Source organism: Oncorhynchus mykiss, chromosome 7 (genome assembly GCF_013265735.2).
Source record: "Oncorhynchus mykiss isolate Arlee chromosome 7, USDA_OmykA_1.1, whole genome shotgun sequence".
In the NCBI taxonomy this organism is placed as follows: domain Eukaryota; kingdom Metazoa; phylum Chordata; class Actinopteri; order Salmoniformes; family Salmonidae; genus Oncorhynchus; species Oncorhynchus mykiss.
The window spans coordinates 22,326,516-22,351,333 of NC_048571.1; the positions used below are offsets into that span (position 1 = coordinate 22,326,516).

The following is a 24,818-nucleotide window of genomic DNA, read 5'->3' on the forward strand; positions in this document are numbered from 1 at the left end:
TTGGGGTTTCTTAAATAAACACAATTATTTTAATTAAACAAGCAAAATACCTTTCTGCAGGAGATTTCTTTGTGTATCATAAATACCGTGTGTTTTCCCCACCTTCTGCATAGCACAGGATTTTAAAATGAAAATGCCAAATACAAGTTATGAGTTTTAATTATGCTGTATCTGCTTCTACACTAGAAAGCTAAAAATAATATTAATGGCATGTTAAGATAACACTTTGTATTAACTTGCATAAGGTAAAGCAATGCAAGTGTATAGCCATAATTCACAATGATATCTTTCCACTCTTGGCAAAAGGATTGGACCAGTAATTATTCTATGAGGGGAAGGTATAATTTCAATAAACACACAGGCTTCTCAGCTCTCTGACTCCCTGGGAAACGTTTAACTCTTCGCTCCTCAAGGTTGGCATGATCACACACAGTAGGTCAATAGGGTCCGCTGCCTCCCTCAGCCACAAGGCTTCCCACGTGTGGGTTAAAGGATTATTGTGAGGTCAGTCCCCAGGGAACAGGTTTTCTGAACTTTTATATAGATCTCACCCTACAAGCACACACACACACACTCACACACACTTGATCTGATTTACATGTTCTACAAGGCTGTCCTATTAACACCAAATCAACTAAGGGGATATGGGGATAGATTGGCCAGTGTGACATACTGTTTGTGGTTCCTGGAATGCTTGCAAATGACACATGTGCTTGCTGATACAGTACTGTGATGGAGGGTGAGATGTTAAATGACAGGGCTGTAAAACCAACATAAACTTTACCTTGGTCTGTCTGCTCCCTTCACTTAGTAGGTTACCTCACATGATGGTCTACAGTAGAGAAGTACAACAGAGAAAAGATGTAGCCTGTGGTATCTCACTTCATTTTTATAAATGAATTCATGAATTTAATGAAGATGGTCCTCAAGCAGCGATTCCTGGAAGTGGCCAACTGTCAATGTGATGACACAATGATTATGCTCGTAGTTGAATGGAAAAACGATATCCTTATTGTAACGACCTACTGTAGCCGATTTCAGCAGTTGCCGTCTCTTACGTCTCTCTCATTTTATTACCCCTCCTTGGGTCCTTCTGCTTCTCAAGACTGACTGTATGTTGGAAACGATTAGCCAATCACTCACCCCTCGCTGTCGGTGGAAGGCGCATCCTGCACTGTACAGTTTTGGGCAGAAGTTACATTTTATTTGCAAAGTTTCTCAAGGGGCTACACACGAAACAAAACGGATACTTCAAACAGTCTATCGAAGCTCTGTGCGCATTTCTGTCTACGGATTTGACATCGGAATTTGTTGTAACTATTTTATTCTTTGGGGAGTTTTGTCATTATAGGACTGTATAACTATGGAGTTATGCGCTTCGTGAGGAGTGGCGTTGAGACACCAAAGCCATGGTAAAATGGGATACAGTGAGTCTGGATCTAAATAAAAGTTTATAAAAAAATCTAAGGTGAGATGTTTAACATTTTCCTTTCGGTTCAGGTCATGCCATGTTTGATGTGCGTAAAGATGCGTTCATACAGAGGTCACTAATTTCGCGCATAGTCAAACGTTTTTCTCTACAGTGAAGTGTTTTGTCAGAGCTCACCTTTTCATTTGTGTTTGGGTACTACTGAAATGAGCTAAAAATGAATCTGTAACCCTCCAGTGATAGGAGGTAGATACCTTTTTGTGGTGGATGGATGCGCAGCTGAAGATGGACCGTTCCGCCGCATTCATATTGATACTGTCCGTGCTGATGGTGCCAGTTACAAGTCTCCCCTGCCCGCGCCAGTGCACGTGCCCTCAGGCCACAGAGGTGCACTGCACGTTCCGTTCCCTGCTCTCGGTGCCCGCCGGCATACCCAGACAAGTGGAGCGCATGAACCTGGGGTAAGCCTGTTGGATTGACTTTATTCAATGACCCGCAATGAGACCATAGGCCTAAAAAACAAGCGTCATGCACAATAACTTATACCTATAGACGTGCAGTATGTGCATAAAGTATACGATTTGTATTTATGCATGTGCATTGTAGGCCAATACATTTTTTTAAAAAGCTATCAAATATTCACTTTTCATCAGAGGCCTTTGGAATTGTTTACAGTTAAGTAAGTACATGTGCTGAGCATGTGCCTGAAATTAATCTCTCTGCAACTCACAAGTAAATGTGCATAATGCAATATGCCTACAGTGAGGCCTTATCTAATCTTATTATATGCTTATTATATACCCCATGCTTTTTAGTGAGTAATTTTACATATGAGCTTTAGCCATTTCTTTAAAATAACAGAAAGGCCCGCCCACTGTATATGTCCCCAACTGCCACTTTCATTGACAATGTTTTGATCCAGAGGTCTTAAGTTCAGTCAGGTCTTTAGCCATTTCTTCTTATACAGTCAGAAATGAAGGCACTTTGCTCCACAAAGAACAAGTCAAGTACCTTAATAGTCAGTCATGAATTGCTTTTGTGTCGTTGTTGTTTCCTGTAGGTTTAACACCATAAACCATGTGACTCAGACCTCTCTGGCTGGGTTGAGGAAGCTGGAGCTTCTGATGATGCATGGGAATGATCTCCACAACATTCCCAACGGGGTCTTTAAGGATCTCATGTCCTTACAGGTACAAATCAAATGTTATTTGTCATATGCGCCGAATACAACAGGTGTAGGTAGACCTTACAGTGAAATGCTTAGTTACAAGCCCTGGACCAACGATGCCGTTTTAAGAAAAATAAGTGTTAAGTAAAAAATAAAATAAAAAATAATTCAAGAGCAGCAGTAAAATAACAGTAGCGAGGCTATATACAGGGGGTACCGGTACAGAGTCAATGTGGAGGCTATATACAGGGGGTACCGGTACAAAGTCAATGTGGAGGCTATATACAGGGGGTACCGGTACAGAGTCAATGTGGAGGCTATATACAGGGGATACCGGTACAGAGTCAATGTGGAGGCTATATACAGGGGGTACCGGTACAGAGTCAATGTGGAGGCTATATACAGGGGATACCGGTACAGAGTCAATGTGGAGGCTATATACAGGGGGTACCGGTACAGAGTCAATGTGGAGGCTATATACAGGGGGTACCGGTACAGAGTCGATGTGGAGGCTATATACAGGGGGTACCGGTTAGTCCAGGTAATTGAGGTAATATGTACATGTAGGTAGAATTAAAGTGACTATGCATAGATAATAAACAGAGAGTAGCAGCAGCGTAAAAGAGGGGTTGTGGGGGGGGGGGAACAGTCTATGGCTGGGGTCTTTGACAATTTGTTGTGCCTTCCTCTGACACCGCCTGGTATAGCGGTCCTGGATGGCAGGAAGTTTGGCCCCAGTGATGTACTGGGCCGTACGCACTACCATCTGTAGTGCCTTGCGGTCGGAGGCTGAGCAGTTTCCATACCAGGCAGTGATAGGCTTTGTCATGCCCTCTTCACAACTGTCTTGGTGTGTTTGAACCATGATAGTTTGTTGGTGATGTGGACACCAAGGAACTTGAAGCTCTCAGCCTGCTCCACTACAGCCCTGTCGATGAGAATGGGGGTGTGCTTGGTTCTCCTTTTCCTGTAGTCCAAATTATCTAATTTGTCTTGATCACGTTGAGCGAGAGGTTGTTATCCTGGCACCACACGGCCAGGTCTCTGACCTCCTCTGTATAGGCTGTCTCATCGTTGTCGGCAAACTTAATGATGGTGTTGGAGTCGTCCCTGGCTATGCAGTCATGAGTGAACAGGGAGTACAGGAGGGGACTGAGCACGACTCCCTGAGGTGCCCCCGTGTTGAGGGTCTGCGTGGCAGATGTATTGTTACCTACCCTTACCACCTGGGGGCGGCCCGTCAGGAAGTCCAGGATCCAGTTGCAGAGGGAGGTGTTTAGTCCCAAGGTCCTTAGCTTAGTGATGAGCTTTGAGGGTACTATGTTGTTGAACGCTGTGCTGTAGTTAATGAATAACATTCTCACGTAGGTGTTCCTTTTGTCCAGGTGGGAAAGGGCAGTGTGGAGTGCAATAAAGATGGCATCATCTGTTTATCTGTTGGGGCAGTATGCAAATTATGGTGGGTCTAGGGTTTCTGGGATAATTGTGTAGATGTGAGCCATTACCAGCCTTATTAAGCACTTCATGGCTACAGACGTGAGTGCTACGGGTCGGTAGTCAAAATGTAATTGAAGACACTTGCCAGTTGGTCAGCGCATAATTGGAGTACACATCCTAGTACTACGTCTGTGAATGTTGACCTGTTTAAAGGTCTTACTCACATTGGCTATGGAGAGCGTGATCACACAGTCATCCGTAACAGCTGATGCTCAAATCAAATCAAATCAAATCAAATTTTATTTGTCACATACACATGGTTAGCAGATGTTAATGCGAGTGTAGCGAAATGCTTGTGCTTCTAGTTCCGACAATGCAGTAATAACCAACAAGTAATCTAACTAACAATTCCAAAACTACTGTCTTGTACACAGTGTAAGGGGATAAAGAATATGTACATAAGGATATATGAATGAGTGATGGTACAGAGCAGCATAGGCAAGATACAGTAGATGGTATCGAGTACAGTATGTACAAATGAGATGAGTATGTAAACAAAGTGGCATAGTTTAAAGTGGCTAGTGATACATGTATTACATAAGGATACAGTCGATGATATAGAGTACAGTATATACGTATGCATATGAGATGAATAATGTAGGGTAAGTAACATTATATAAGGTAGCATTGTTTAAAGTGGCTAGTGATATATTTACATCATTTCCCATCAATTCCCATTATTAAAGTGGCTGGAGTTGAGTCAGTGTCAGTGTGTTGGCAGCAGCCACTCAATGTTAGTGGTGGCTGTTTAACAGTCTGATGGCCTTGAGATAGAAGCTGTTTTTCAGTCTCTCGGTCCCAGCTTTGATGCACCTGTACTGACCTCGCCTTCTGGATGATAGCGGGGTGAACAGGCAGTGGCTCGGGTGGTTGATGTCCTTGATGATCTTTATGGCCTTCCTGTGACATCGGGTGGTGTAGGTGTCCTGGAGGGCAGGTAGTTTGCCCCCGGTGATGCGTTGTGCAGACCTCACCACCCTCTGGAGAGCCTTACGGTTGAGGGCGGAGCAGTTGCCGTACCAGGCGGTGATACAGCCCGCCAGGATGCTCTCGATTGTGCATCTGTAGAAGTTTGTGAGTGCTTTTGGTGACAAGCCAAATTTCTTCAGCCTCCTGAGGTTGAAGAGGCGCTGCTGCGCCTTCTTCACAATGCTGTCTGTGTGAGTGGACCAATTCAGTTTGTCTGTGATGTGTATGCCGAGGAACTTAAAACTTGCTACCCTCTCCACTACTGTTCCATCGATGTGGATAGGGGGGTGTTCCCTCTGCTGTTTCCTGAAGTCCACAATCATCTCCTTAGTTTTGTTGACGTTGAGTGTGAGGTTATTTTCCTGACACCACACTCCGAGGGCCCTCACCTCCTCCCTGTAGGCCGTCTCATCGTTGTTGGTAATCAAGCCTACCACTGTTGTGTCGTCCGCAAACTTGATGATTGAGTTGGAGGCGTGCGTGGCCACGCAGTCGTGGGTGAACAGGGAGTACAGGAGAGGGCTCAGAACGCACCCTTGTGGGGCCCCAGTGTTGAGGATCAGCGGGGAGGAGATGTTGTTGCCTACCCTCACCACCTGGGGGCGGCCCGTCAGGAAGTCCAGTACCCAGTTGCACAGGGCGGGGTCGAGACCCAGGGTCTCGAGCTTGATGACGAGCTTGGAGGGTACTATGGTGTTGAATGCCGAGCTGTAGTCAATGAACAGCATTCTCACATAGGTATTCCTCTTGTCCAGATGGGTTAGGGCGGTGTGCAGTGTGGTTGAGATTGCATCGTCTGTGGACCTATTTGGGCGGTAAGCAAATTGGAGTGGGTCTAGGGTGTCAGGTAGGGTGGAGGTGATATGGTCCTTGACTAGTCTCATGCATGCTTCAGTGTTGCTTGCCTCAAAACGAGCATAGAAGTAATTTAGCTCGTCTGGTAGGCTCGTGTCATTGGACAGCTCGTGGCTGTGCTTCCAGTAATAAACAGGAAATGTTGATTAACATGATATATCACCTCAGTACTGTAAAGTAGGTTATACAGTATAGTACCAGGCAATTGTTCCATTCTATTATTATATTCTACTCTATTTTACTATAATCTATTCCAGAGTTACCCAAACTCAGTCCCGCACCCTGGGGCCCCTCTGAGTGCACGTTTTGTATTTTTGGCCTAGAACTACACAGCTGAATTCAAATAATCAAAGCTTGATGATGAGTTGGTTATTTGAAGTTTGGGAAACCCTGCTCTATTGTATTAGGATGATAACTCCCTTACCTCTGCCTTTCTTCCCCTCAGATGCTGAAGATGAGCTATAACAAACTGAAGGAGATCAACAGACACACTCTCCAGGGTCTGTGGTCTCTGACCAGACTCCACCTGGACCACAACCGTCTGGAGTTCATTCACCCAGACACCTTCCAGGGCCTCACCTCCCTACGTCTCCTACAGCTGGAGGGGAACAGACTGCAGCAGCTCCACCCCTCTACCTTTTCCACCTTTTCCATGATGGGACACTTCCACGTCTCCACCCTCCGGTGAAGCCGAGCATGATGAACTACAGTACCCATAATGCTCTGGACAATATTTTATCCGTTTTATCTTAGTATCGGGCACTTTCTCAATTCATCTTTCCTCGATTCTTTGCGTCCTCTCTCCTCACCGTCTTCTCAAAACCCATTGTAGAAGGTCAGAGGGGCGGGACCTTCTCTAATGCAGTTGAAAATGAGGCAAGGAAATAGGATGTGAGGAATCACGGAAGGAGTAATTGAGATGGAGCCAAGATGTTTGAAGCTAACGTTATAATGTCCCTCCTGTCTCCTTATCGATTCATCAGGCACCTGTACCTGTCGGAGAACAGCCTGACCTCGCTGCCCCAGAAGCTGCTGGGAGGAATGCCCCAGCTGGAGAACCTCTTCCTGCATGGGAATCCTTGGACATGTGACTGCAGGATGAAGTGGTTCCCCGACTGGGACAAAAACTCACCAGGTTAGGTATTTTATTTACCAGCTACTCAGTGAATGTACGTATTTGTCAGTGATGGCAGATACAATTAGATCAATGCTCAAAGCATAATGCAGCTGTCATTGTACACATTTGTGCCTTGAAAATGTATGTCCAAACCTAACCAAACTTCACACTCGGAATTGCAAACATCGAATAATGATGTTAATGTTCCCTCTCGTCTTCCTTTCTTCATAGGTGTGCTGAAGTGTAAAAAGGACAGGGCCTACCCAGGAGGTCAGCTCTGCCTTATGTGTTACTCCCCAAAGAACTTACGAATGAAAGAAGTCCTGGGCCTGGACACACTGGGCTGCTCCAGCCCTGTTATCACCTCCCCTGATCAACCTACGTCCCCAGAGGACACCGAGACAGAGGTCATGACCCTGGAGGAGTTCAAGGGGCCATTTGGCAACATTACCTTAGGCCTGACGGACGAACATGGGAACAAAGTGGATCTGGAGTGCAGCGTCGGAGAGCCCCGCAGAGAGTTGTCTAAGGTCAGCTGGGAGCAGGTCAACCCACTGCAGCTGGCCTCTAATGTGAGTATCTCCGTGGATCTGGAGTGTCCCATCAACAGGGACGATTATGAGAGACTCTGGAAGCTGATCGCCTACTATAGCGACACGCCCGCTCACCTGCAGAGAGAGATCATGCTGACTAAGGAGCCGGTGCCCAGCTACAGGTAGGCTGGATTAAGAAACCGCTTTTTAACTGATCATTATGGGCCAAATTCCAGCTTCTACTTGAGTAACATTTTCACTTAGTTGTGCATTGAGATCAATGCACGTGAACGTTTGTGGAAGTTAGGATTTGCCCGTATGTGATTTTTTATGTTCATTTCAGAGTGGTCCTCAATACAGAGCACAGTTGTCAAAGTCATTTCCCCCAAGGGCCACATTCAGTCTTCACTGAGGTCCGGAGGGCCACACTTAAAATGTATTGTATTTCCTTGCCATTAAAATGTGTAAAACATTGTCCTCAATGCTCCCTGACTGTCTAGCTTTCGTTTCGATGACTGTTAGCTAGCTGGACAGAGTGAAGAGACTGTAAATGTAGGTCCATTATTATTTCTACACAGTCTTGATTTGGTTTTAGTCATTTAAATAATGATTGAGATTGTTTTTTTTCCCACAAAAATATATAAATATACAGTACCAGTCAAAAGTTTGGACACACCTACTCATTCCAGGGTTTTTCTTTTTTCCCCTCTATTTTCTACATTGTAGAATAATAGTGAAGACCTCAAAACTATTAAATAACACATATGGAATCATGTAGTAACCAAAAACATGTTAAACAAATCAAAATATAATCTTTATTTGATTCTTCTTTAACCCTTTGCCTTGATGACAGCTTTGCACACGCTTGGCATTTTCTCAACCAGCTTCATGAGTTAGTCACCTGGAATGCATTTCAATTAACCTCTTGCGACGAGCAATCCCGGATCCGGGAGCATAATCATAGCCTCAAACGAATTTGCATGACGCAGCGGACATAAATACTTTTCCTATTCATGAAAATCGCAAATGAAATGAAATAAATATATTCAAACACAAGCTTAGCCTTTTGTTAACAACACTGTCATCTCAGATTTTCTAAATATGCGTTACAGCCAACGCTAGACAAGCATTTGTGTAAATGTATCATGGCATAATACTATGCTAGCTCTGCTGGCAGAAGGCTACATTTTCACGAAAATAAGAAAAGCAACCAAATTAAATAATTTACCTTTGAAGAACTTCAGATGCTTTCACTCAGGAGACTCCCAGTTAGATAGCAAATGTTCCTTTTTTCTAAAAAGATTATTTTTGTAGGCGAAATAGCTCCCGTTTCTTCATCATGCTTGGCTGAGAAATGCTGCAACTATAACGCCAAACTTTTTTCAAAATTTGCTCCATAATATCGACAGAAACACGTCAAACGTTGTTTAGGATCCATCCTCAAGGTGTTTTTAACATATATATTCGATAATATATCCGTCGAGGCAATTGGTTTCCCATAAGAAGTGATTGGAAAAATGGCTACCTCAGTATTTTACGCGAGATTTTCTGCGGGAGACACCATGTGACCACATGCTATATATGGTCCCTTACGGCCATTCTTCAATGGAAATGCCTAAAAAGACGTCACAATGCTGTAGACACCTTGGGGAATACGTGGAAAACGTAAGCTCATTCGTAGCTCATTCACAGCCATATAAGGAGTCATTGGCATGAGGCAGTTTCAAAAAATGCGGCACTTCCTGGTTGGATTTTTATCTGGGTTTCGCCTGTCACATCAGTTCTGTGGCACTCACAGACAATATCTTTGCAGTTTTTGAAACGTCAGTGTTTTCTTTCCAACGCTGTCAATTATATGCATAGTCGAGCATCTTTTCGTGACAAAATATCTTGTTTAAAACGGGAACGTTTTTCATCCCAAAATTTTAATAGCGCCCCCTAATGCATAACAGGTGTGCCTTGTTAAAAGTTAATTTGTGGAATTTCTTTCCTTCTTAATGCATTTGAGCCAATCAGTTTGGAAAATTTCAAGAACTTTGAAAGTTTCTTCAAGTGCAGTCGCAAAAACCATCAAGCGTTTTGATGAAACTGGCTCTCATGAGGTCCGCCACAGGAATGGAAGACCCAGAGTTACCTCTGCTGCAGAGGATAAGTTCATTAGAGTTACCAGCCTCAGAAATTACTGCCCAAAAAAATGCTTCACAGAGTTCAAGTAACAGACACATCTCAACATCAACTGTTCAGAAGAGACTACGTGAATCAGGCCCTCATGGTCAAATTTCTGCAAAGATACCACTACTAAAGGACACCAATAATAAGAAGAGACTTGCTTGGGACAAGAAACATGATCAATGGACATTAGATCAGTGGAAATCTGTCTTTGGTCTGATGAGTCCAAATTTGAGATTTTTGATTCCAACCATTGTGTCTTTGTGAGATGCAGAGTAGTTGAACGGATGATTTTGCATGTGTGGTTCCCACCATGAAGCATGGAGGTGGGATGGTGTGGGGGTGATTTGCTGGTGACTGATTTAGAATTCAAGGCACACTTAACCAGCATGTCTACCACAGCATTCTGCACCAATACGTCATCCCATCTGGTTTACACTTAGTGGGACTATCATTTGTTTTTCAACAGGACAATGACCCAAAACACCTCCAGGCTATGTAAGGGCTATTTGACCAAGAAGGAGGGTGATGGAGTACTGCATCAGATGACCTGGCCTCCACAATCACCCGACCTCATCCAAATTGAGATAGTTTGGGATGAGTTGGACTGCAGAGTGAAGGAAAAGCAGCCAACAAGTGCTCAAAATATGTGGGAACTCCTTCAAGACTGTTGGAAAAGCATTCCAGGCGAAGCTGGTTGAGAGAATGCCAAGAGTGTGCAAAGCTGTCATCGTGGCAAATGGTGGCTACTTTGAAGAATCTCAAATATAAAATCTATTTTGATTTGTTTTAACACTTTTTTGGTTACTACATGATTCCATATGTGTTATTTAGTCATTTTGATATCTTCACTATTATTCTACAGGGTAGAAAATAGTAAAAATAAAGAAAGATTAGTAGGTGTTTCCAAACTTTTGACTGGTACTCTATATATTAATAATAATCAATCCACCCGCAGGCCGGATTGAATGGGCCTTGAGTTCAATACGTGATATAGAGCATCTAATTTCATACTGCTATGTTATGTTTTTTTCTAATAAACTCAAACTTCTTGATCTCCAGGTACAGGCAGGACCTGGAGAGAGATGCGTTGTACTACACAGGGGTTAAGGCTAACATGGTAGCTCAACCATCCTGGCTGATGCAGAGCTCTGTGGACCTGCAGCTGAACAGGCCCCAGTCCACTGGGAAGAGCGTCAAGCTGATCCTCAGCACCCACCTCACACAGATCGTGGAGCCTGAGCTGGAGCGCAGACAACGCAGGACATGGGTCATGATAGAGAACACAAACACTACCAGGATGGCGCTGAGTGTTGTAGTGGGCAGCCCTGCTGTAATGGACTGTAACGTGTTGAGCTCAGGAGACACGGCGGTTCGCTGGATGCTGCCAGACGGGACCCAGCTGGAGGCACCGTACAGCAACCCAGACAACAGGGTGTCAGTGTCGAGCACCGGCAGGTTGGATATTAAAGCTGTAGGACACTCAGACTCGGGGATATATTACTGTATCGCCCAGGTCTCTGACGACCTCAGTGTCCTACCTTTCCGCCTGACGGTCGAGGAGTCCTCCAGTCCTCCTCCTCTTGGAGGGGATGAGACGGCGCCTACCCTCGTAGAGGGGTTCACCGGTGTCCCGCTCACTCTGAACTGTGTCGTGTCTGGCTCTCCTGACCCTGAGATTAACTGGATCCTTCCTGACAGCAACATAGTGAGTCACAGAGCCAACTCTTCTAGAGCGCTGGTGTATTCCAACGGAACTCTGAGAGTCCCAGAGAGTCGACTGACAGACAGTGGATATTATAAGTGTGTGGCCATGAACCAGCATGGTGTGTATTCCCTGGCTACTAAGGTGACTCTCACCAGACAGTTAGGAGCAGAGATGCGACCACTGAGGAGAATGAGGCCACAGTCCGCTTCAGGGGTCAACACCAGGGTCAAAGCCCCCATGGAGGCCACTGAGGAGGCATCAGGGGACAATGAGGACGCACAGGAGGAAGTCTCCTCCTCATCCTCACCCCCGAGCCGTGTGGGGCTAATGAATCGGCGGAGAGGTCAAGGTTCAAACAGGGGTGGAGGACATCCATTTAGAAACACATGGAGGCGACCTGCTGCACCTAGGAAACCAACCACGACAGGGACTAATGACGAAGGCAAGAAAAACACAGTGGAGACGAGGAGGAGGATTAACGTGGCAAACAAAAATATAGACCCGGAGAAGTGGGCGGACATTTTGGCCAAAATCCGTGACAAGAACGGACAGGGTAACATTATCATAACACCCAGCTCAACTCACCTCACCACAAAGAAGAATCAGGAGTCAACGACAACCGCCAGTGCTAAGCAGACAGAGTCTCCGGGCAACATAGAGGGGTCAATAGACGACCTCCACGAGGAAGAGGAGAAAGAGCTATACACACCCACTGTTATACCGCATACACCCACTCAACACACTACTTACACCACAGACTCCGATGCGGATAGAGGCACAAATCATGCTCGTTTCACGCAGCCGGTCACATCTGTTCCCCAGCAGCCCAGTAACACTGTCACGCACACAAAGACGCCAGGCAGGCACACAGTCACACCCACACACTCCCAGATCCTGGGTCAGCTGCGTGTGAACGTCTGGACCAGTTCTTCATACCACGGTTCTTTACAAGGAGAAAATCAAAGCACCACCCCCACCGCTTCGGCTACAGATGGTGAAGCGGTTACAGAGTCTGATATCTCACCCACGTCTGAGGATAATCAGGGGGCGGAAGACGCTAACGGACCCAGTGTTTTTAACAGCTATAATGAAGGAGGTGACGCATATTCAGACAGAGCTGGACTTGACCCGTCACTCACCACCACCGCAGTTAGAGGGTACTCTGAATCGGAGACGGAGAGCGATGAATTTGATCACTCTCTCACCGAGACTCGGCGCACAACTGCTGAGCTAGAAACACGTACTCAGCTAAAGCAGCATGCGACGTCGAATATAACCCATCTTCCACTCCCCGCACCCTCTCCCACGGCCGAGCTCACTTCAGCTGTGTATATAAGGAAGGAAACTCCAGGTGAGGTGGCTACTCGACTCAGAAACCAGAACTCCAGGAGGAGGAATGGGGGTGGGGGCAGGAGAAGACGGCCCAATACGGGCAGAAAGAAGCCAAAGCCTAACAATCCGTTGAGAAGTGATTTTACAACCGCAGCCACACCTAAGGACGCGCTCCCAACAACTACCAAGGCAACCACTGCCACGTGGACTAAAATAGAAGCGTTCGACAAGGCCAAAAGCATGACGGACAGGTTTAATACCGCAGTTCCATCGATGGGCAGCCAAGCAACGTCATCAGGCAGAGTGAGTCACGAAGAGAACACAGGAGTCTCTTTATACCAAGACAGGAGTGACCCTTCAGTGAAGCCTACAACTCGAAAGGGCACCCTTTCACCACACGCCAAACCACTGTTCAGGAGCACAACAGCCCCACCGGCGTCTCCCACAACCTCTTTAACAGAAACATATAAACAATCATCCCAGAGTAGCCATCACAGAACAGCCACAGAAAGAGCCTCTCAGACTCCGAACACTCAGAGCCCAGTCCCAGAGCACTCGGATGTGCACACGACAGCCAGTCAGGGGAAATTTACAAGCATCCCCCTTCCTGCAGTTAAACCAACCGAGACAACACAAAGGGGAGGCAGTGCTACTGTAGACCTTCACCCTGTCCCAAGTCCTGACAAGTCCCCGGAGAATCGCAACACTCGACCGGGAGTGCTACCAGATGGACAGCCCAACACACCAGACAATCGATATACAGAAGGTACGACTGAGGTTAAAAAAGTGCTGGTCAAAGAGATTGACAGCGTGTCTCCATCTATCCGGCATGAAATAACCAGAGCACACGGCACAACACACGCCCCGGGTGCCTCAACAAAAGAGCCCTTCAATGAAGAGGCAGAACATGAGAAGGCTCGGGTTAGCACCACTGAAATGCCGGTGACATCTGAAAGCTCTTATCGCGGGTCTGATCCTTCTGAAACAGTCACTGTTAAGCCCGGAACAACCTTTGATGGGCACTATAACGTCAGAGAAAGCACTTCCGCCACAGGCAAAGACCGAACACCATTGGAAAATGTTGTGGTTTCTGTTGCTGCTACGACAACAAAGGGCGTTACTCCAACTATGTCACCTGTCACCTCCACATCAGTTAGGGCATCTGTAGTTTTCCCCTCTAGGGTGAAGCCCCAGATCCCTGTACTAAACACTCCATCCACTAGGGTCAGGACCCAACCTTCATCCAGAACAGTGGTGGTTCCCTCCAACTCCAACCACATCCCAGACAGTCACAGAGAGAGAGTCCTCATCTCTCAACCCGACCAGAGGAACAGCCCGATCCTCAACAGAGGAGACTCCATCCTAATCACCAGATCTGACCCCGACAGACAACCACCACCAGCCAACTCCCACACCACGACTAAACTAGAGTCAACTGACATCAAGCCTGATCCAGTCACCGGTGTTAAACCAACCACCACAGAACCCAGAACACCCCACAGGCACAGGACAGTCACAAACGCAAACACTCAGATGGTCAAACAGACGACCATCACAACCACTCTCACTCCCACCACCACAATGAGCCTTTCTCAGACTTCATTTGTGTCTTCGTCGAAGCCTCAGAGTCCATCTAGTGGGGGCCAGAGGACAGAGACCCCTACCCAGACACAGGGGTTATCAGGTGGGGTGTCGGGAGGTGGTCAGAGACCCCCCGTAGCAGGTCCTGCTGTAAGAGGGAAGCCCCGGATCACCAACGTGGATGTGCAGACAGTGACAGTGAATGCAGAGATGGATGCACAGCTGCCCTGTGTGGCTGTAGGGGAGCCCAAGCCTTTCCTCTCCTGGACGAGAGTCTCCACTGGTATGTATACCAGTACTTAATTTTCTGTTCTCCCCTCTTCATAGAACATCCTCCTTCACTCTGTTACAGAATTACACCACTGTATGTAAGCCTGTTAATGTAACAAAAAAAGGAGAATCCTATTTGTAATGATATAAGCTATTCTCCATTCTTGTTTTTCAACAGACAACATGTTGTAGAAATAATCCTTTATCTGCATTGTTTTAATCTACTCGATGTCTTTAAGCATGTGTTATTTTCATTCATGCAGGAGCGACAGTAGCCCAGAACACTCGGGTCCAGAGGTTCGAGGTCCATCCCAACGGCACGTTTATCATCCGTAACAGCCAGCCCCAGGACCGAGGCCAGTACCTCTGTATGGTCCAGAACCAGTATGGCGTGGACAAGATGGTGGTCTCCCTGATGGTGCTGGCCCAGCATCCCAGAGTGCTCCAGCCGCGCTACCGCGATGCTACCGTGTACCACGGGGACGGCATCGATCTGGAGTGCCAGGTACAGGGACATCCCATGCCCCGGGTCACCTGGGTGCTGCCTGACAGGGTCCACCTCACTGCCCCCCCAGCCCCGGGCCCTGCCAACCCAGCCAGTGGCCTCCAGCCCGGCCCTCAGTCTGGCCCCAAGCGCGTGGACCTCCTCGGTAACGGTACTCTCCGGATAACTCAGGCCAGCTACACAGACAGAGGGATCTATAAATGTATCGGCAGCAGCGTGGCGGGAGCCGACACAGTCTCTGTCCGTCTCCATGTGGCAGCCTTGGCTCCAGTCATCCAGCAACCTCGCTATGAGAACGTGTCCCTCCCCGAGGGCAGCACGGCCTACATCCACTGCACCGCCAAAGGAGCCCCTACTCCCATCATCCGCTGGACCACGCCCAACGGAGTCCAGCTCCTCACCTCGCAGTTCGTCAACGGCCGTCATTTCTTTGTCTTCCCCAACGGGACCCTGTACATCCGTGGGCTAGGCAAAGGCGATGCGGGGATATATGAGTGTGTGGCCAGTAATGCGGTAGGAGCCTCCAGGAGAACCAGCGTTCTGACAGTACTGAGACTCCCATCCTCCACCGAGGCCAGGATTACCTCCTCGTCTCCCCAGAGGACTGACGTGGTCTATGGGGGGCTGCTGAGGCTCGACTGCATTGCCACAGGAAAACCAGAGCCCAGGATCGTCTGGAGGACCCCCTCTAAGAAACTAGTGGATTCCCAGTACAGGTATGCATCTTCTGGCATCTTTTTCACTCACTGTCTAATATGCCCTTCAGGCCATCGTCTGTGTGTACAGTACTTTTTCCACATTTAGTTTTGTTACAGCCTGAATTTAAAATGGATTACATTGAGATTTTATGTCACTGGCCTACACACAATATGCCATTATGTCAGAGTGGAATTATGTTTTTAGACATTTTTACAAATGAATTAAAAATGAAAAGCTGATATGTCTTGGGTTAATAAGTATTCAACCCATTTGTTAGGGCAGGAAAAAGTCACATAATAAGTTGCATGGTCTGTGTGCAATAATGGTGTTTAACGTGATTTGTAAATGACTACCACATCTCTGTATCCCACACATACACTTATCTACAAAGTCCCACAGTCGAGCAATAAATTCAAACACCGATTCAATCACAAAGACCAGGGAGGTTTTCCAATGCTTTGTGGTGAAGGGCACCTATTAGTAGATGAGTAAAAATGTTAAAAGCAGACGTTGAATATCCCTTTGAGCATGGTGAAGTTATTAATTACACTTTGGATGGTGTATCAATACACCCAGTCACTATACAGATGCAGGCGTCCTTCCTGCCAGAGAGGAAGGAAACCGCTCAGGAATTTCACCATGAGGCCAATGGTGACTGTGATAGGAGAAAACTGAGGACGGATCAACAACATTGTAGTTACTCCACAATACTAACCTAAATTACAGAGTGAAAAGAAGGAAGCCTGTTCAGAATTAAAATGTTCCAAAATATGCATCCTGTTTGCAAAAAATGTGGCAAACAAATTCACTTTATGTCCTAAATGCAAAAGCGTTATGTTTGGGGAAAATCCAACACAACACATCACTGAGTACCACTCATCATATCTATCAGTTATGATAGAAAGCGATGGGAATAGAGCTAACCACAGGCAAAATCCTAGAGGAAAGCCTGGTTCAGTCTGCTATCCAACAGACACTGGGAGACAAATTCACCTTACAGTAGGACTCCCTGACCTAAAACACAAGCCCAAATATACACTAGAGTTGCTTACCAAGTATGTTCCTTAGTGGCCTAGTTACAGTTTAGACTTAAATCGGCTTGAAAATGTATGGCAAGACTTGAAAATGGCTGTCTAGAAATTATCAACAACCAATTTAACAAAGCTTGAAGAATTATTTAAATAATAATGTGCAAATATTGCACAATCCAGGTGTGCAAAGCTCCTAGAGACTTACCCAGAAAGACTGTAATCGCTGCCAAATGTGATTCTAACATGTATTGACTCAAGGGTGTGAATACTTATGTAAATGAAATATGTGTGTATTCTATTTTCAATATACTAGCAAAGATTTCTAAAAACATGTTTACACTTTGTCATTATGGGGTATTGTGTGTAGATGAGTGGGAAAAAAAATATTTAATCCATTTTGAATTCAGGCTGTAGCACAACAAAATGTGGAATAAGTTGAGGGTATGAATACTTTCTGAAGGCACTGTATGTCAACTGTGAGAAGGTTTACTGTGAAATCATACAGGCACATTTTCTATTCCCTAAAGTTTAGCTGAAAAACCATTAAAAAAAATACCTAAAATGGTTGCTATTAACAGCAGGACATACTGTTATTCACAAACAATAACAACTTGTTTTTGTTGGGGGGGGGTTCAGCTTCGACCCCAGAATAAAGGTGTTCACCAATGGTTCTCTGGCCATCCAGGCCATGACAGAGAAAGATGATGGGGACTACCTGTGTGTGGCCCGAAACAAGATGGGGGACGACTACATGCTTCTGAGGGTTAGCGTGCTGACCAAGCCGGCCAAGATCGAGCAGAAGCAGCTGCTGGCCAGTCAGAAGGTCTGTCTTTTGTCTTAGGCTTCTATGTAAATAATGGGGCACATCCCAAATGGCACCCTATTCCCTGTACAGTGCACTACTTTTGACTCGAGCCCTATGGGCCTTAGTGAAAAAGAGTGCACTATATAGGGGTTAGGGTGCAATATGGGGCAGAACCTTGGTTGTCATGCAAATATTTCAGTTGTTTTTCTGTCTAATGTACGATTGGATAGACAATAAATATTTTTGAATCTGAAGGTGATGTATGGAGGAGACCTGAAGGTGGACTGTGTAGCGTCTGGCCTCCCCAACCCTGAGATCCGCTGGGCTCTGCCAGACGGCACCATGATCAACACACTGAAACAGACGGATAGTAGGGCTAGAGGTGGGCGCACCCGCAGGTACTTGGTATTCAACTTCACACATACCGTTATTCAATCACATAATACAGTATGTACACCCAATCTGTTATTGAAGCACATTAACTGCAGAGTCGATAAGGATCCCAGTACAATTTTCAAACAATCACCCAACCCCTCCCACCCCCCAGATACGTGGTGTTCGACAACGGGACGTTGTACGCCAACGACGTGGGGATGAGAGAGGAAGGAGACTACACCTGCTACGCTGAGAACCAGATAGGGAAGGATGAGATGAAGGTTCACGTCAAGGTGGTGGCGGACCCTCCGATCATCAGAGACAAAACTCAAAGCCCTGAAGTCATCAGGGTTCTTTATGGGGAGACCGTGTCTCTGAAGTGCAGCGCCAAGGGAGAGCCGACCCCAGTCATCACGTGGCTCTCCCCCACTAACCGGGCCATTGCCTCCTCCCCCGCTAAGTACCAGGTCCATAATGATGGTACATTAGTGGTCCAGAAGGCACAACGCTTTGATGCTGGTAACTACACCTGCACAGCTAGGAACAGTGCCGGCCAGGACCGCAAAGTCACCAGGGTGGACGTCCTGGTGACGCCGCCGACCATCAACGGACTGAGAGGTATGGTCAACACTATCAGAGTGACGGCTATAAGGGACCAGCGCACCATGCTGGCCTGCGAGGCCGTGGGGACACCCATCCCCCAGGTCATGTGGGTGTTACCGGAGAACATCGTTCTCCCGGCGCCATACTACGGCAGCAGAATGACGGTGCATCGTAACGGTACGTTGGATATACGTTCGCCGAAGGGGACCGACTCAGCTCAGCTGGCCTGCATCGCACGCAACGAGGGCGGGGAGGCCAGGCTGATGGTCCACCTGGAGGTTAGAGAGATGGTAGAGAGGCCGCAGCTCAGAGGGCCCAAAACAGAGAGCCTCTCTCTAACGGTAGGCAGTACCATGACCCTGAACTGCTCCTTTGAAGGAGGCTCAGCACCCCCAACAGTAACCTGGATCCTCCCTAATGGTTCCCCCCTCATGAGCGGTGCCCAGTTCTCCAAGTTCTTCCACCGACCTGACGGTTCCTTGGTCATCACTAATCCCTCTGTCTCTGAGAGTGGTATGTACCGCTGCCTGGCGAGGAATGTCGCCGGGCTAGTGGAACGTACTATTACTTTAGCCCCGGAGAGGAAACCAGAGATCAATAACCGCTACAACTCCCCCATCAGTATTATGAATGGGGAGAGCCTCCAACTCCACTGTCTCTCCACGGGGGACCCCCTCCGGCTAACGTGGACCCTGCCCAGTGGGGTGGTCCTGGGGCGGACACAGAGAGCCGGTCGCTACGCCGTCCTAGCCAATGGGACGCTCGCCATCCAGCAGGCATCCATCTACGACCGCGGCTCCTACATCTGCCGAGCTGCCAACGAGTACGGCAGCGCCCTGCTCTCCGTGCCCGTCATCGTCATTGCGTACCTGCCTCGCATCACCAATGGCTCGCCTCCCGTGATATACGCTCGCCACGGCGTGGCGGTCCAGCTGAACTGTGTTGCCACGGGGATCCCCCGAGCTGAGATTGCCTGGGAGACGCCGGATAGGACGCGGCTAGCGGTCAGTGCCCAGCCACGCCTCTTTGGCAACAAGTACCTCCACCCACAAGGTTCTCTCATCATCCAGAACCCCACGCAGAGAGACCAGGGCTTCTACAAATGCACCGCCAGGAACGTGATAGGGGTCGATACTAAAGCCACCTATCTACATGTGTTCTGATTATCCTTAGACAAATAGGTTTTCATCATATGCCCAAGAAACTGCCAAAGGAGCTGAGCACAGCCAATACTTTTCATCCATCCACATGATGTTGGAGAGCCTTTGAATCACTGTCAATGCAAAGTAAAGATACATTTTCCAACTGGTATCTGTCCTGTGACATCATTCAAGGCCATGTTTCAGCGGCATTTCAACCGCCATTTTGTGACACAGCCATTTTTCACTCATCAAAAAAGACTTTGCTATGAAGGACTTTAAATCTTCTGCGCTGACAATGACAATTTATGTCAAACTGTTTTGATAAGCATAGCTAAATATCTTATGTTCGATTTCATGAAAATATTCGAAATGATACAGAAAATAACTAATATTGCTGAAATGAGGACGATTTCAGGGGCCTAAGCAACCATGGCTGGTGTTTGAATAACTGTTTCCCAATCATCCATATCATCTTACTATCTTAACCAAAAGTATTTTTAAGGACTCGTAACCCTGCTATTTACAGGAGAGACTCGCACATTACCGTTTACTGTGATGAATGTACATGCAATATGGTTTAGATCTGACTGCAACCCTCATAGGTGTCAACATCAGCACATACAATAATACTAATATGGTTTCACATGCCCTCATTATTAAATTATTTGTCTTTAAAAGACTCTTGATGTATAGGAATTTTATACATTTTTAAATAAAGAGAAGCTCAAAATCCATCGGAATCTTGTAGAATATGACTTATATACGTTTGAGAAAAGACTATGGATGCATCCCAAATAAGGCACGATATTGGAAATAGGGTGTGATTTAAGATGCAGCCGTAGTGTATGGGCCCTGGGCAAAAGTAGTGCACTACAAAGGGAATAGGGTGCAATTTGGGAAGGGGATAAGAACTTAGAACTAGGTCAGGACAGATTAGGGATCTGTCTTCCAAGAGTAAACATTTTCAAACGTAGCTCTGGGGATTATTATACAGTCATGGTCCCTCTCTTGCTAAAAGGAGAACCATCTGGTTGTGTGGGGGAAATCCCCTGTTAGTTCACTGGTTTCCCTCTGAAAGAATTCCCACTTTAACTCTACAGACTTAATTGTAATCAGCTTTCATGATTTATGAAATCCACTCACAACTTGAAGGGGTGCAGTACCGCTGCCAGAGGGATGACATAGAGCCTGTGTTTCTTTGACTATTGATGGACCTGCTCTTCAGTAAATGGCCCGTACATTTGGCTGTTGAGCCCGAATAAATGTTCCCTCTTTTGTTTCAGATGATCGAAGAAACAAAGGCTTTAGCTGTCTCTCACTGACCCCCAGGCCCAGGTCAAACACAAAGCAGACACCACCCAGGGCCGCTGCTCACATCTTGGACACACCTGTGGTCCTGTCTGTCCCAGTACTATAGAGATGAAGTCGTCCATTTGCCATTACAGTACCATATTGTCATCAGCACTAAGTAGTAATAGTTCATTCAGGTAATTTTGTCCAAAATCAAGGTTTTAGGTATGGAATTTGGATTTGGATTGAAGGTTTTGATGTTGAGGTTAGTATCCTGTATAAGTCCTTGCAAAAAAAAATCAAGTTTATCTACAATGATCCAACTCTATTTCTATCTTTTTGCAGAAGAACTCAGGAGCCCATGAGCTCACTACCTCTCTCTCTTTCTCTCATCCCCTCTCTCTGTCTTTCTCTCTCTCTCCTATGATGTCATCAGTCTCACTATCTGCATAATAGGGTATTACGTTAACTATGTTAGAGACAGAGCAGAGTGGAGGTGGAAAGAAAAAGTTCATAGAAACGCAGCAAGACTGCACTACAAAGGACTTGGACTCGGTACCGGTACCCCCTGTATATATCCGCGTTATTGTTATGTACTTTTCTTGTTACTTTTTGATTCTAATTTTTTAAAATTCACTTTAGTTTATTTAGTAAATATTGTCTTAATTCCATTTATTGAACTGCATTGTTGGTTAAGGGCTTGTAAGTAAGCATTTCACGGTAAGGTCTACTACACCTGTTGTATTCGGCGCATCTGGCAAATCAATTTTGAACAAACCAAAACCTGCAGAAGAAACACAGTGGAACCTGGAAATACCATCCTACACAAAACTGAGTGAGTAATGTTAAGTCTGAACCTACTTCTGAAGCCCAAAAAATTCAAAGACTATTTTGTTATATACATCTTAATAAATAAGGCTACTAATGTAACATTATAGCTTCCGTCCCTCTGCTCGCCCCTACCTGGGCTCGAACCAGGGACCCTCTGCACACAGAAAACAGTCACCCTTGAAGCATCGTTACCCATCGCTCCACAAAAGCCACGGCCCTTGCAGAGCAAACGGAACAACTACTTCAAGGTCTCACAGCGAGTGATGTCACCAATTGAAACGCTATTAGCGTGCACCCCGCTAACTAGCTAGCCATTTCACATCAGTTACATAAGCTACCAAACTGCTAGGACAGAACTGACCTGGCTGCAACTTCAATTAGCACTGAAGTGCGAAGTGAGAGGTGTGAAAACTCTTCAGCCCAACAATGGCAGGAGAGTTTCACAGCCAGCAGAACAGCCCACCTCAGACCCGGACCACAATCTCAACACCACAATGGGACAGACAACACAGGACCCACCAACCCAACAGACCCCACACCCCCCTTACAGGCCCCCTGTCAGCTCCCCTGATATCTCTCTTGACAACCCCCACATATCCACTAAGGATACACAAAAGCCAGAGATTGTGCTCCTCATTGACTCAAATGGCAAATACATTCAAGAGGATAAACTTTTTCCCAAACACAAAGTGGCTAAACTCTGGTGTCCAAACACTAGGCATGCCCTGCAGCTGTTGTCAGAAGACAGACTACGGTCCCCCAGGCACATCAAAATTCACACAGGCACAAATGACCTGAGGGCACAGCATGAAATGGTGGCTACAGCACTCAATGGAGTGATTGAACAAGTGGTTATCTCCACCCTGCTACCATGAAAATACTTTCACCCAGCATTTTGCGAGACTGTGCCTCAAAACCTAAAGTCTACCTGGCCCACCACTCCACCCTGGATTTTAATAGCCTTTACGACCAGGTCCACCTCTACAAGGCAGCAATCCCAACTTTTGCCAGGACCGTGAAGGATGTCACCCTCAACCGTAGCCACAGCACCTCAGACAGCAGCAAACAGAGCAACGGACAAACCTCCCAGACCAGTGAGACCCCCTCCTGAAGGACCTGCACCGAGGCCACAGCATCGCCAGCCACACCCAAGACCACCCCAAGCAAACCCTGGCCACACCCTATATATAGTTGAAGTCAGAAGTTTACATACACCTTAACCAAATACATTTCAACTCAGTTTTTCACAATTCCTGACATTTAATCCTAGTAAAAATTCCCTGTCTTAGGTCAGTTAGGATCCCCACTTTATTTTAAGAATGTGAAATGTCAGAATAATAGTAGAGTGATTTATTTTAGCTTTTATTTCTTTCATCACATTCCCAGTGGGTCAGAAGTTTACATACACTCAATAGGTATTTGGTAGCATTGCCTTTAAATTGTTTAACTTGGGTCAAACGTGTTGGGTAACCTTTCATCAGCTTCCCACAATAGGTTGGGTGATGTTTGGCCCATTCCTCCTGACAATGCTGGTGTAACTGAGTCAGGTTTGTAGGCTTCCTTGCTCGCACACACTTTTTCAGTTCTGCCCACAAATGTTCTATGGGATTGAGGTCAGGGCTTTGTGATGGCCACTCCAATACCTTGACTTTGTTGTCCTTAAGCTATTTTGCCACAACTTTGGAAGTATGCTTGGGGTCATTGTCCATTTGGGAGACCCATTTGCGACCAAGCTTTAACTTCCTGACTGATGTCTTGAGATGTTGCTTCAATATAGCCACATAATTTTCCTTATTCATGATGCCATCTATTTTGTGAAATGCAACAGTCCCTCCTGCAGCAAAGCACCCCCAAAACATGATGCTGCCACCCCATGCTTCACGGTTGGGATGGTGTTTTTCGGCTTGCAAGCATCCCCCTTTTTACTCCAAACATAACGATGGTAATTATGGCCAAACAGTTCTATTTTTGTTTCATCAGACCAGAGGACATTTCTCAAAAAAGTACGATCTTTGTCCCCATGTGCAGTTGCAAACTGTAGTCTGGCTTTTTTATGGCAGTTTTGGAGCAGTGGCTTCTTCTTTGCTGAGCGGCCTTTCAGGTTATGTCGATATAGGACTCGTTTTACTGTGGATATAGATACTTCTGTACCTGTTTCCTCCAGCATCTTCACAAGGTCCTTTGCTGTTGTTCTGGGATTGATTTGCATTTTTCGCACCACAGTACATTAATCTCTAGGAGACAGAACACGTCTCCTTCCTGAGTGGTATGATGGCTGCGTGGTCCCATGGTGTTTATACTTGCGTACTATTGCTTGTACAGATGAACGTGGTACCTTCAGGCGTTTGGAAATTGCTCCCAAGGATGAACCAGACTTGTGGAGGTCTATAATTTCTTGGCTACAATTTTTTGGCTGATTTCTTTTGATTTTCCCATGATGTCAAGCAAAGAGGCACAGAGTTTGAAGGTAGGCCTTGAAATACATCCACAGGTACACCTCCAATTGACTCAAATTATGTTAATTAGACTATCAGAAGCTTCTAAAGCCTTAACATAATTTTCTGGAATTTTCCAAACTGTTTAAAGGCACAGTCATTTTAGTGTATGTAAACTTCTTACCCACTGGAATGTTGATACAGTGAATTATAAGTGAAATAATCTGTCCGTAAACAATTGTTGGAAAAATTACCTGTGTCATGCACAAGTGCACAGTCCTAACCGACTTGCCAGAACTATAGTTGTTAGCAAGACATTTGTGGAGTTGTTGAAAAACCAGATTTAATGACTCCAACCTAAGTGTATGTATGTTATATCCTGCCTGTTTGGCCCTGTCCGGGGGTATCGTCGGATGGGGCCACAGTGTCTCCCGACCCCTCCTGTCTCAGCCTCCACTATTTATGCTGCAGTAG

The 24,818-nt window shown here is 46.2% G+C and overlaps 1 protein-coding gene across 1 annotated transcript; it reads left to right on the plus strand.

Annotated features, from left to right (window-relative positions):
* Positions 1-1,055: 1,055 nt before the first annotated feature.
* Positions 1,056-20,522, plus strand: mxra5a (matrix-remodelling associated 5a). The gene is made up of 11 exons (XM_021608825.2): positions 1,056-1,468; positions 1,667-1,890; positions 2,490-2,619; positions 6,364-6,602; positions 6,902-7,053; positions 7,267-7,750; positions 10,800-14,641; positions 14,892-15,849; positions 17,500-17,686; positions 17,924-18,066; positions 18,216-20,522. The coding sequence occupies exons 2-11, from the start codon at positions 1,697-1,699 to the stop codon at positions 19,807-19,809; spliced, it is 7,923 nt and encodes a 2,640-aa protein (XP_021464500.2). The 5' UTR covers positions 1,056-1,468; positions 1,667-1,696; the 3' UTR covers positions 19,810-20,522.
* The last annotated feature ends 4,296 nt before the right edge of the window (positions 20,523-24,818 follow it).